This window comes from Gopherus evgoodei, unplaced genomic scaffold (genome assembly GCF_007399415.2).
Source record: "Gopherus evgoodei ecotype Sinaloan lineage unplaced genomic scaffold, rGopEvg1_v1.p scaffold_62_arrow_ctg1, whole genome shotgun sequence".
Classification (NCBI taxonomy): domain Eukaryota; kingdom Metazoa; phylum Chordata; order Testudines; family Testudinidae; genus Gopherus; species Gopherus evgoodei.
In genome coordinates this window covers 381,472-395,710 of record NW_022060083.1, presented here as the reverse complement: position 1 = coordinate 395,710, position 14,239 = coordinate 381,472, and the positions used below count along the sequence as shown (strand labels likewise).

General features: G+C 41.4%; 1 protein-coding gene across 1 annotated transcript; it reads right to left on the bottom strand.

Moving 5' to 3' along the window:
- Positions 1-399: 399 nt before the first annotated feature.
- LOC115643551 (olfactory receptor 1019-like) lies at positions 400-1,248 on the bottom strand. Its single transcript, XM_030547579.1, has one exon. The coding sequence runs from the start codon at positions 1,246-1,248 to the stop codon at positions 400-402; it is 849 nt and encodes a 282-aa protein (XP_030403439.1).
- Positions 1,249-14,239: the final 12,991 nt, after the last annotated feature.

Sequence of the window (14,239 nt, the reverse complement as noted above, 5' to 3'; positions counted from 1 at the left end):
ATGCCTCTCTTGTGGATGTGGTGGCTGGGAATATTTTAAGCCCTTAGATTGGGTGAGTGGGATTATTGTAATAAATCAATGTCTTTGGCGAGTGGGAATGGCCAGGTACACTGCCATAATGGATGGGAATGTCTTTGATTGGTATCTATGCTAAATGGGAATGCACCAGACTTTGGGCTGAGGTAACTGAAGAAAAAGTCAAGTTCCCTCCATCCCTACTCTGAATCCTAGTGCTCAATCAGCTGCCAAATAATTTAGGGAGACTTTTTTTTTGGGCAACACATTGTTTCATTCACAGAAAGAACTGGCTCCCTCTTCATGGCTATTTCCTACTCCTTCCCATGGTTTTCTTGAAGGCGGCTTGCACATCCTTGTTCCTGAGGCTGTAGATCATTGGGTTCAGCATGGTGTGACCACGGTGTAAAACACAGAGACCACTTTCCCAGTGTCCATGGAGTAGCTGGAGGAGGGGTGGAGGTAGGTGAAGAAACCTGGGCCATAAAACAGCAGGACGGTGATGAGGTGGGAAACACAAGTTGAGAAGGTTTTGAATCTGCCCTGGGTTGAGCAGATTTTCATGATGGTGGATAGTCTGTAAGCGTATGATGTAGAAATCAGCAGGAAGCAACTTCCACCTACTACTCCACTGAGCAGAAAAACCAACACCTCATTAAAATAGGTGTCCATGAAGGCCAATTTGATCAAAGGAGGAATCTCACAGAAGAAGTGATTGATTTCATTGGGACCACAGAAAGGTAGCCTGGCTATGAAGAACGTATGTAACATTGAGTAGACAAAACCACCTATCCATATAGCAATGGCAGAGCACAAAGAAGTCCTGTGGTTCATGATGGTTGCATAGTGCAAAGGCTGGCATATTGCCATGTAGCGGTCATAAGCCATCAGAGCAAGAAGAAGAGATTTAGATCCAGCAAAGGAGATGAGAAAATACAGCTGGGCCATGCAACTGGAGAAGGAAAGAGATTTAATCTTGGCAACCAATGTCACTAGCATATTGTGAAGAATGACAGAAGAGTATGAGATGTCTAAGAGAGACAAGTTGACCAGAAAAAAGTACACAGGAGTATGGAGAGTGGTATCCGTCCAGATAGCCAAGCAAATGGAAAGGTTGTCAGCCAAGGTCAGCAGGTAGATAATCAGGAAGCACATGAAGAGTAACGGCTGCATTTCTGGGAACCTCGAGAGGCCCAGGAGTCTGAATTCTGTCACTGTGCTTTGATTGTCCATGTTTGTCACTTTGCCTGCGTGCAGGAACAAATAAGGTGAATATACTCAGTTGAAAACAACATGTGGATAATACAAGACAGTGGAATGGAGAAAGAGTATATGTATGCTAAACATATGCTCCACCATCTCTTCGTTTTCAGACCACATTCTGTAGTTCAGGGAACATTTCTGTCTATCAAGCTCTTTCGAACATAAGTAAGCCTTAAGCACTGATGTTTATTATTAATTATTATTATTACTTACTAGATATATTCCCATGTAACAACCTAAATAATAACACTTGATGCTCAATATTTATTCTGGCTGCACAGTCCTAATTTACATCAATCAATCCATCATGGAAATTCAGCAGCTACCCAAAGTTTATATTCTCTGTTTCAATTTTTTTCCATCTTAATGACAGATTCTTTTAAAATAAAGGTTTAAAGCTTCTGTGAAAATGGTAACTTCTTATCAGGGCTGGTGGAAATTTTTCTGCCCAAAAAATGTACAAGCACATGCTGGAATCCATCTTGACTGAGGAGAGAAAGTGCATGCCTAAAGTTAAACATATGTTTTGGTGTTTTCCTCAGTATAGATGGATGAATTCCTGATTCCCTGGTCAACCTGGGCAGCAGTGACCCTGAGATGGTTGAGTTCAAGATCCTCACAAAAGGAAGAAAGGAGAGTAGCAAAATATGGACCCTGGACTTCAGAAAAGCAGACTTTGACTCCGTTAGGGAACTGTTGGGCAGGATCCCCTGGGTAGCTAATATAAGGGGGAAAGGAGTCCAGGAAAGCTGGCTGTATTTTAAAGAAGCCTCATTGAAGGTGCAGGAACAATATGACAGATGTTTTCGAAAAAGATGAAGTACTCAGTGCTTTTTTTGCCTTGGTCTTCACAGACAAGGTCAGCTTAGACACTGTTGTCCTGGGCAACACTGGATGGAGAGGAAGTGAGCAGCCCTCAGTGGTGAAAGAACAGGTTAAGGACTATTTAGAAAAGCTGGACATATACAAGTTCATGGGTTCAGATCTAATGCATCTGAGAGTGCTGAGGGAATTGGCTGATGTGATTGCAGAGCCATTGCCCATTATCTTTGAAAACTCGTGATGATCGGGGGAGGTCCTAGACAATTGGAAAAAGGCAAATATCATGCCCATATTTAAAAAAAGGAATAAGGAGAACCCAGGAAACTACAGCTTCACCTCAGTCCATGGACCAGATCCTCATGGAAACCATTTTGAAGCACTTGGAGGAAAGGAAAATGATCACGAACAGTCAACATGGATTCACCAAGAGCAAGTCATGCCTGACCAACCTGATTGCCTTCTATGATGAGATAACTGGCTCTGTGGATACGGGGAAAGAAGTGGACGTGATATATCTTGATTTTAGCAAAGCTTTCGATACAGTCTCCTACAATATTCTTGCCAGCAAGTTAAAAAAGAATGGATTGGATGAATGGACTAAGAGATAGATAGAAAACTGGTTAGATTGTCGGGCTCAACGAGTAGTAATGAATGGCTTGATATCTAGTTGGCAGCCGGTATCAAGCGGAGTGCCCCAGGGGTTGGTCCTGGGGCCACTTTTGTTCAATATCTTTATTAATTATCTGGTTGATGGGATGGATTGCAGCCTCAGAAATTTCGCAGATGACACTAAGCTGGTGAAGAGGTAGATACGCTGGAGGGTAGGGATAGGGTCCAGAGTGACCTAGACAAATTGGAGGATTGGGCCAAAAGAAATCTGATAAGGTTCAAAGAGGACAAGTGCAGACTCCTGCGCTTAGAATGGAAGAATTCCATGCACTGCTACAGACTGGGAACCGACTGGCTAAGCAGCGGTTCTGCAGAGAAGGACTTGGGGATGTGCCCTTGTTGCCAAGAAGGCTAACGGCATATTGGGCTGCATTAGTAGGAGCATTGCCAGCAGATCAAGGGAAGTAATTATGCCCCTCTCTTTGGCAGAGGTGAAGCCACGTCTGGAACATTGCATCCAGTTTGGGCCCCCCACTTCAGAAAGGATGTGGACAAATTGGAGAGAGTTCACCAGAGGGCAACAAAAATGATTAGGGGTTGGGACACGTAACTTACGAGGAAAGGCTGAGGGAATCAAGCTTGTTTAGTCTGCAGAAGAGAAGAGTGAGGGAGGATTTGATATCAGCCTTCAGCTACCTGAAGGGGGGTTCCAAAGTGGATGGAGCTCAGCTGTTCTCAGTGGTGGCAGATCACAAACACGGAACAATGGTCTCAAGCTGCAGTAGGAGAGGTCAGGTTGGATATTAGGAAGCACTATTTCACTAGGAGGGTGGTGAAGCATTGTTATGGGTTACCTAGGGATGTGGTGGAATCTCCATCCTTTGAGGTTTTTAAGGCCTGTCTTGACAAAACCCTGGCTGGGAAGATTTAGTTGGTGTTGGTGCTGCTTTGAGCAGGGGGTTCAACTAGATGACCCCTTGAGGTCTCTTCCAACTCTAATCTTCTATGATTCCTTTAGCTCCCTTCAAAAATTTCTCAGCATTGGAACCTCACTTTGCCATCTGTATAATGGGATTTACCATTTCACACCTTGAAGAAATAAATCTAAACATTAATTGAAATTCTAAAGCAAAGCTTGTTTTGTCTTTGAAATTCAAATTTTTAAAAATATTTTTCATATGAAGGTGGAACAATTTTAATCCTTTCCTATGTGAAAATTGTTTCCATCTTACTTTTGAGAAAGAGAGATTTATTTCTTCTTTGTTCTTTTAAAAATGTTTTTAAAATCCTTTCACATGCACAGAATATTTTTAATTACACTGGAAATGTAAATAAATGGAAAATCATGCCAAAAAGACAAAGAAATGAATTAACAAAAATCTTTCAAATTATGCATTTCCTCACAGTGTTTTCTATTTTTTTATAAGATGTAATTAATTCATAAAATATTTTAAATATGTTCAGATAAATCAATGGGAAAATCAAACAGATTTTTCAGAGTTTGTAAAGCAAAGCACCTATGCGTCTTTGCATGACTGGGTTCTTAAATACATAATCTCTGCAAAATTATGAACTGCACTTCTACTCCTTCTTCAAATCTATTATTTTTCATCCCATGTTGTACTTTTTTTGTCAATGAAACTATAAAATGAAATATTAACTACTGTCTGTTCTTTTCACAAAGAAAGGATAGACACTGTTCTGCACCTAGGTGTTTTCATGCTGGGTGTCACATATTCCGATATTAAACAAATTGTTTCTTTTTGACATGCATTTACCTACATGCTCCATTCACCATGCTCTTTCCATGAGGCAGCAGATCTCCAGAAGAAAACAGACCTTGAAAAATTCAGTTTCTGAAAACCTTCTGCTGGTTGTCCATTCTCCCAAGTCTTGGAGATGTTCTAATTGGTCTCCTCACCTTTCTGATGATACAGATTGCTGCAGGATACTTGTTCTGCTTAATCTGCAAAAAGTTGATCCAAGGAGCATTTATAAATTATAGACCCACAGACGCAAGTGATGGTTAAGACCCCCTTGAGTGTCTTGCCCATTCTCTTGACTCAGTAGGATTGTTTCTTACAGAATCCTCATGTGCTTTCTCCTATTTAATTTTAAATGGCAACAACCTTGATCATATAACTTTCTAAGGTTTCCCAGTGGGCATTGTTAAAAAGTTAGTGGTATTTCACCATCAAGGCCTTGAGCTTTCCTTTCATTGAAGTCTACAGCATAACTTCCAGTGCTTTGAACCTGAGAAGGAACACACCTGGGGTTGTGGTTAAAGTAGTGGAGTGAAGCTCAGAAAACCTTACCTCAAATTCTATCCATCTGAAGCAGATCCTCTTTGTGCCTTTGAACAAGTCACTCAGGCAGATTTGTAAAGGTATTTAGGCACCTAGTGGGATTTCAGAAGTAACTAGGTGCCAAACACCCATTGGAACCAATGAGTTTTAGGCACCCAGATGCTATTGAAAATCTCTGCAAGTACGCAAATACCTTCTGCGCCTTGGTTTACCCATCTTTAAAATGGAGACAATCATCTTTCATAGATTCATAGATTCATAGACTCTAGGACTGGAAGGGACCTCGAGAGGTCATCGAGTCCAGTCCCCTGCCCTCATGGCAGGACCAAATACTGTCTACACCATCCCTGATAGACATTTATCTAACCTACTCTTAAATATCTCCAGAGATGGAGATTCCACAACTTCCCTAGGCAATCTATTCCAGTGTTTAACTACCCTGACAGTTAGGAACTTTTTCCTAATGTCCAACCTAAATCTCCCTTGCTGCAGTTTAAGACCATTGCTTCTTGTTCTATCGTTGAAGGCTAAGGTGAACAAGTTTTCTCCCTCCTCCTGATGACACCCTTTTAGATACCTGAAAACTGCTATCATGTCCCCTCTCAGTCTTCTCTTTTCCAAACTAAAGAAACCCAATTCCTTCAGCCTTCCTTCATAGGTCATGTTCTCAAGACGTTTAATCATTCTCGTTGCTCTTCTCTGGACCCTCTCCAATTTCTCCACATCTTTCTTGAAATGCTGTGCCCAGAACTGGACACAATACTCCAGGTGAGGCCTAACCAGTGCAGAGTAAAGCGGAAGAATGACTTCTCGTGTCTTGTTTACAACACACCTGTTAATGCATCCCAGAATCACGTTTGCTTTTTTTGCAACAGTATCACACTGTTGACTCATATTAAGCTTGTGGTCCACTATGACCCCTAGATCTCTTTCTGCCATACTCCTTCCTAGACAGTCTCTTCCCATTCTGTATGTGTGAAACTGATTGTTCCATCCTAAGTGGAGCACTTTGCATTTATCTTTATTGAACTTCATCCTGTTTACCTCAGACCATTTCTCCAATTTGTCCAGATCATTTTGAATTTTGACCCTGTCCTCCAAAGCAGTTGCAATCCCTCCCAGTTTGGTATCGTCCGCAAACTTAATAAGCGTATTTTCTATGCCAACATCTAAATCGTTGATGAAGATATTGAACAGAGCTGGTCCCAAAACAGACCCCTGCGGAACCCCACTTGTTATACCCTTCCAGCAAGATTGGGAGCCATTAATAACTACTCTCTTTACGGTTATCCAGCCAGTTATGCACCCACATTATAGTAGCCCCATCTAAATTGTACTTTCCCAGTTTATCTATAAGAATATCATGCGAGACCGTATCAAATGCCTTACTAAAGTCTAGGTATATCACATCCACCGCTTCTCCCTTATCCACAAGGCTCGTTATCCTATCAAAGAATGCTATCAGATTAGTTTGACATGATTTGTTCTTTACAAATCCATGCTGGCTATTCCCTATCACCTTACCACCTTCCAAGTGTTTGCAGATGATTTCTTTAATTACTTGCTCCATTATCTTCCCTGGCACAGAAGTTAAACTAACTGGTCTATAGTTTCCTGGGTTGTTTTTATTTCCCTTTTTATAGATGGGCACTATATTTGCCCCCTTCCAGTCTTCTGGAATCTCCCCCATCTCCCATGATTTCCCAAAGATAATAGCTAGAGGCTCAGATACCTCCTCTATTAACTCCTTGAGTATTCTAGGATGCATTTCATCAGACCCTGGTGACTTGCAGGTATCTAACTTTTCTAAGTGATTTTTTACTTGCTCGTTTTTTATTTTATCTTCTAAACCTACCCTCTTCCCGTAAGCATTCACTATATTAGACATTCCTTCAGACTTCTCAGTGAAGACCGAAACAAAGAAGTCATTAAGCATCTCTACCATTTCCAAGTCTCCCGTTACTGTTTCCCCCTCCTCACTGAGCAGCAGAGAATGGACTCCTGACCTCATTTGGGACTTTTAAGTATATATAATATAGAATAAATGTTTCTTTCACTAGATGTTTATTTCTCTGTCAGCAGATCTATATCTGTGCCAACAGATTGTGGCTACATTCTTTTTGCTATCTGGGGAAATTTCCTTAGGCTAAAGTTTCCAGACATGAAGATCTACAGTTAAGCATCCAGGTGCTTAAGTGACTCACAACGTGACTCAGTCACCTAAATCCTTGTTTTAGCTTCACTGCAAATCAAAACTCTGGCCAAAAACTTGGTACCTATGTTTTCAGGGTCAAATTTCCCTAGGCATCTCTATTTCTGCCACTGGGTATGGGCAGTCCTGGCTCACTCTAGAAGTTCAGACACTTAACTCCCACATAAGCCCCAATATGATAGGTGAACTTTCACAAGATAGGCAGGCAATGACCTGTTTAGTGTGCAGGACCTGATCCAATAGGCATGCTCAGCATAAAGTATTAAATAAAGCTTTCATTTTAACAGCATCCCTTGTTCCTTTTCCCTTTAGCTGAAGAAAGCTTATAGAAGAAAAAACACCTCTTGTTTGACAGTCTCGCAGATGGTATCAAAGATGGTAATAACTGTCCTTTTCGGTAAAATAAAAGAAGTTGGTTGAGATGAGCTGGAGGTATTTTTATTGCTGCTCTGTTAATGCCCTTTCATTGCAGCCAACCTATGGGATTCAGCTGGAGCTGGTTGAGGTGTTGGACATATCTGTGTCCCTTTCTCTGGCCTGGTCTGGTCCAGACATCTCTAGGATGAGGACAAAGGAAGCCCAAGTTCCCAGAAGATGGTAGGGGTGGCAACTATGATGATGACGCTTGCTCCAGTAGCCTGCGTCCATTCTTCCTTACCCCCACCTTCTTTAAGGACTCACAAAGGGGAGCAATGGGTGGAATAGCCCATCCTGTTATTATTTTGTCCACCAATTAGGCCTAATATCCAACACATCAATTTTGGTTCACTGATTTCTGGCTCCACATCTCTTGTTTTTAGCAAGCATGATTTCAGCAATCACTGACTTATATCAACAAGAGCTTTTTGTTTAGACTAATTCAGTCTTTCTGTCTCCCTTTAAAACCTTCTCCCATGAGAGTTTGTTATTATAGGTTATTGTGACATCTTATGAACTTTCATATAATTTTTACAGTTATGGTCAAAGCTAGGGTAAATTTTTAGCCCCAGTTCTCATAACAAGGTTCAACTCCCTGCTCTCCCTGAAAGGAAGAACAAAGATCTGAGCCAAGGTCTCTCACATCTTTCAGGACAGTGTGCTAACCACTGAGATATGGGATATTTTGATAGACAGCTCTTCTGTTGAAGCTGTTTCACTGTGCGCTAAATAATTGAATAGTCACTGGACCAGAAAGAGACTGTCAATATGGATGATTTGATAGCTTGGTGGTTTGGGCCTCCATCTCTGAGGTGGGAGACCTGGAGTCTAGTCTAGTTTTCCTTCTTCAGTGACAGTGGAGCAGCTTCAACCGTAGAGACTGAGGGAGGTCTACATTAGAATATTACACAGGTCAATGGTTTGGCCACACTTCCAAGAGTTGGGACACCCCTGTATAAATACTTTCTCCCCTCAGGCATAGGGGGACTGTGACACTCTGTGCCCCAAAGCAACACCCTGGCACCCCCACATTCACCATTGTCATATAATTATGATATGTTTTGTACAAAAGATGTTCATTGTGAAGGTGGAGAAAAAGGTGTTGTGTATGGCAAACAGAAGGCACCAACCGGTAGCTTTCGATGAGGCAATCCTGAAGGAAAAGATTTCTAGGGAAGATGGAGTCTCCTGGATGACTGTGATTAAAATTCTAATATGTATTCATTATCTACTGCCCTGTTTTCATTTGTTATGCTTATATTTTTGTTTCTGTTTTAACAGCAATTTTCACTTCCCCTCTGAGCCAAGATGAGGCTTTTGACCAATTTTCCTTCTTTCAAAAATGGAAAATGGTGGCTTTTTTGGCAACCAAGTAAACCTTTCTTAACAACTCCTAGTTTTGATCCACTGGAGTGTGCAGCGCCCGCCCCTCCCCACCCCCCATCTGTAGCTCTGCTTTACCATGTTATATCCGAATGTGTGTTATATTGGGTCTCATTATATTGGGGTAGAGGTGTATATACTAAAAACAATAAAAGAACCCAAGCTTATGCTATAAGCTTATTAGAGATCACCCCGACTCCATCAGGGACTCTGGCTGGAGCAATCCTTCCAAACTCCATCCAAGGGGTTTCCTTGTGGATTCAAGTTCATCACAGCTTCAGCTCAGAACAAGCACCCAGGCATCAGTAGGCCCAGTCCTTCCAACTTTACCCTAAGAATTGGGGCCCTCCATGGACCATGGGTCCTGTCCATTTGCTGGATCAGGAAGAAGGCCCTGAGCCAGTTTAAAACCAGGCTATTTATCCAAAAATCCTTTTTGTCTGCTGGTCCCTGGAGAATCCAATTTGAACTAGTGTATGTGAACCTCTCTGGGGATGGTGTCCAAGGGCTGAGAACAGAGGAATTACATGAGAACGTAGAAGAGTAACACACAAATCCACCACAGCATACACACTACTGTATTTTAATGCAATGGAAGATATTAAAGCTAAGTCAATAAGCTTTTGTCTTAATTTCATAGGGTTTGTCTAGCACATTGCGAGATAGTGTCGGTCTGTCACTGCCACACAATGGCTGATGGCATCCAGTGAAGGCCATTGCAAGGCCAGGCCCATTAGAGGGGATGACTGGAACAACTCACACATGCCTGGGATTTTCAAGGAGCCAAAGGAAATTAGGTGTCCAAATTCAATATAATCCCTTATGATTCCTTGAAATTCCCAGCCAAAATTAGCACTGGCCACTCTCAGTTCCCCTGGGCACCTTGGAAAATCCAGCAGTCAGAAAAGCAAGTGTTAAATAATGTCCTGATGCCATTGTGTAAATTGGCGGGACCACAAAGTGCTGCCTTTTATTTTTCCTGGTGGGTGCTCCAACCCCACTCTGCCCTAAGACCCTCCCCCAACTCCATCCCTTACCTTGAGGCCCTGCCCTTGATCCACCTCTTTCCACCCCCCGCAAGGACCCACCTTGTTTGTTCATTTGTTTTTTTGTTGTTCAGTTGTTTTTCTTACCACATATTTTACTCAGACATCAGACACACACAGGGAAGGAAATCTGCCTCTGTTAAAGATTCACTGCTTCACGCCCCTTCTGTTGAGTAACAGACCAATGCCAACACATTGCTGTATAACTCAAAAGTCTGACATATACTTTGGAGAAAAGATCTCTGATTTAAAGATTCAGCCACCCAACTCTTTGGATTTTGACCTTCATCAGCATGAAGAATTCTTAAAGTAGGAGTGAAATATTACTTGAGATTGGATACAGACATGTGCTAAAGTGAAATTCCTCTGCTTTTGCATCTCAAATGTTGTTATTAATATTTGTATTACAATAACAGTAAGAAACTTCAACTAACCAAAAGTTCCCGGCCAGTTGTATTATTAGTCCCATTTCAGAGATGGAACAATGAGACAGAGAAATTAGATCAACTCTACCTCCCCACCCACTAGGCCACATTTCCCTCCCATGAGTCCAGATTTCTAGTCCCTGTCTCCAGCACTAAGGACTGTTATAGGACAGGCAGTACTTATGTTTCAGAAAACATAACTCTTTGGGTCTGATTCCTCTTGACACTTTAATAATTCTTTTCTATTCTATTCAAGTTCTCCTTACGGAATGAGAGTCAAGACTCCTGTGTTCTACCTCCACCCCCACAGCTGTGGGGTGGGAGAAGAGCAGGATCTAGTGGGTTAGAGGAAGGGGGCTGGGAGCTGGGATTCCTGGGTTTTATGCACAGCTATTGGAGAAGAGTGTAGCCTAGTGGGTTAGAGCAGGGGCCTGTGATTCAAGATGCCTCAATTCTCCTCCTTGGGTCAATGCCCTCGTATCTGATCAATGCAAAGATGTCTTGCTCCTCTATTAAGCATAATACAATCTAGCTTAAAAACCCTAGTGAACTGTGGGGTGTGTTATTGTTTGTGATCAGCATTTCTAAACTCAGAGCTGGTGTGCAAACCTTCGGGGGAGTACAGCCCTGCATGCCAATCTCACCCAAGTGAAACAGCTCAGCCAGCACATCAGCCTCGGGAGAGAGAGAATTTGACTTGTGCTGTTCTGAAGATCTTCTGCCTGCACATCAGTGGAAAGAGCTCATGGCTGCTTCTTCCATCGGGATATTACCAGATCCACTGGCATACAATGGGTTAAATCCCCTCCTCTTTTCACCCAGCCTGCTTACCTCTGGAGAAGCTAAGCGCAACTAGATTGCAGGGTAGACCCTCATACAAACCCATCTATGTCTCGTCATACCCCTCTCTCACGCTCACTCACTCTCTCTCCTTGTATCTCAGGCATGTGTTCCAAACATTGATCATTCTCATGGCTCTTCTCTGAACCCCCTCCAATTTTCTCAACTTGTTGGCACCAGAACTGGACACCATATTCCAGTAGTGGCCGCATCTGTGCCAAATACACAGGTAACATTTTTGTCATATATAGTTGCTTTTCAGTGAGGGAGTTATTTTTTTTAAGTTGCTTGTGCTTCCCCTGTAAGCCAGGCTCTTATTTTATCACAACTGTGGGCTTCTGTTTCAATTGTGAGCTTGTGGTCTTTTGGGCATTTAGTAAAATATTCTTAAACAATACCCTGTGATCAGTCACATTTTTTTCTGTTCATTCTTTCTCCCAGCTGATTTGACTTATGATTATTTTCAGCATTGTGAAAATGGCGTTTTTAAAGCATGATAGATAAATAGATAGATGGATTAGATCAATTGATCGATCACTGGTCTGGATTTTATTCTGTTTGCACATTGTAAATTGGCTCTTTTAAAGCACATTAGATAGATAGATAGATTAGATTGATCGATCGATCATTGGTTTGGATTTTATTCTGTTTGCACATTGTAAATGTGATCAAGCTATAATCACTTATGCCTAAGCTACCACTAATTTTTAGTTCCATGATCGGTTCTTACTTATCTGTCAAGATGAGGTTCAGTACAGAATTTCCCTGTGTTAGATGCAACACTTTTTAAGTTAGAAAATTGTCATCTGTAATATTTAGAAATTTCAAGGATGCTTTAGTACTGACAAAAGGAGACACCTCCACCTCATAAGAACATAAGAACTGCTCTACCGGGTCAGAACAAAGGTCCATCTCGCCCAGTGTCTGTCTACCGACGGTGGCCAATGCCACATGCCCCAGAGGGAGTGATCCTAAGAGGCAATGATCAAATGATCTCTCTCCTGCCATCCATCTCCATCCTCTGACAGAGGATAGGGACACCATTCCTTACCCATCCTGGCTAATACTCATTTTTGGACTTAACCACCATGAATTTATCCAATTCTCTTTTAAATGCTGTTATAGTCCTAGCCTTCACAACCTCCTCAGGTAAGGATTTCCACAAGTTGACTGTGCGCTGCGTGAAGAAGAACTTCCTTTTATTTGTTTAAAACCTGCTGCCTATTAATTTCATTTGGTGACTCCTAGTTCTTGTATTATGGGAATAAGTAAATAACTTTTTCTTATCCACTTTCTCCGCATCACTCATGATTTTATATACCTCTATCATATCCCCTCTTAGTCTCCTCTTTTCCAAGCTGAAGAGTCCTAGCCTCTTTAATTTTTCTTCATATGGGACCCTCTCCAAACCCCTAATAATTTTAGTTGCCCTTTTCTGAACCTTTTCTAGTCCCAGCATATCTTTTTTGAGGTGAGGAGACCACATCTGTACACAGTATTCAAGGTGTGGGCATACCATTGATTTATATTAGGGCAATAAGATATTCTCAGTCTTATTCTCTATCCCCTTTTTAATGATTCCTAACATCCTGTTTGCTTTTTTGACCACCTCTGCACACTGCGTGGACATCTTCAGAGAACTATCCACGATGACTAGTTGTAGCTAAATTAGCCCCCAGCATAATGTATGTATTTTTCGACTTATTTTTTTCCAATGTACATTACTTTACATTTATCCACATTAAATTTCATTTGCCAGTTAGTTGCCTAATCACTTAGTTTTGTGAGATCTATTTGAAGTTCTTCACAGTCTGCTTTGGTCTTAACTATCTTGAGCAGTTTAGTATCGTCTGCAAACTTTGCCACCTCACTGTTTACCCTTTCTCCAGATCATTTATGAATAAATTGAATAGGATTGGTCCTAGGACTGACCCTTGGGGAACACCACTAGTTGCCCCTCTCCATTCTGAGAATTTACCATTAATTCCTACTCTTTGTTCCCTGTCTTTTAACCAGTTCTCAATCTAGGACCTTCCCTTTTATCCCATGACAACCTAATTTATGTAAGAGCCTTTGCTGAGGAACCTAGTCAAAGGTTTTCTGGAAATCTAAGTAGACTATGTCCAGTGGATCCTCCTTGTCCACGTTTGTTGACCCTTTCAAAGAACTCTAATAGATTAGTAAGACATGATTTCCCTTTACAGAAACCATACTGACTATTGCTCAATAGTTTATGTTTTTCTTTGTGTCTGATAATTTTATTCTTAACTATTGTTTCGACTAATTTGCCCGGTACCGACATTAGACTTACTGGTCTGTAATTGCTGGGATCACCTCTAGAGCTTTTTTTAAATATTGGTGTTATAGTTAGCTAACTTCCAGTCATTGGGTACCGAAGCTGATTTAAAGGACAGGTTACAAACCTTAGTTAATAGTTCTGCAACTTCATATTTGAGTTCTTTCAGAACTCTTGGGTGAATGCCATCTGGTCCCGGTGACTTGTTTATGTTAAGTTTATCAATTAATTCCAAAATCTCCTCTAGTGACACTTCAATCCGTGACAGTTCCTCAGATTTGTTACCTACAAAAGCCAGCTCAGGTTGGGAAATCTCCCTAACATCCTCAGCCATGAAGACTGAAGCAAATAATCCATTTAGTTTTTCCGTAATGACTTTATCTTCTTTAAGCAAACCTTTTGTTTCTTGATCATCAAGGGGCCCCTCTGGTTGTTTAGCAGGCTTCCTGCTTCTGATGGACATAAAAAACATTTTGTTATTACTTTGGAGTTTTTGGCTAGCTGTTCTTCAAACTCCTCTTTGGCTTTTCTTATTACACTCTTGCACTTAATTTGGCAGTGTTTATGTTCCTTTCTGTTTGCCTCACTAGGATTTGACTTCCACT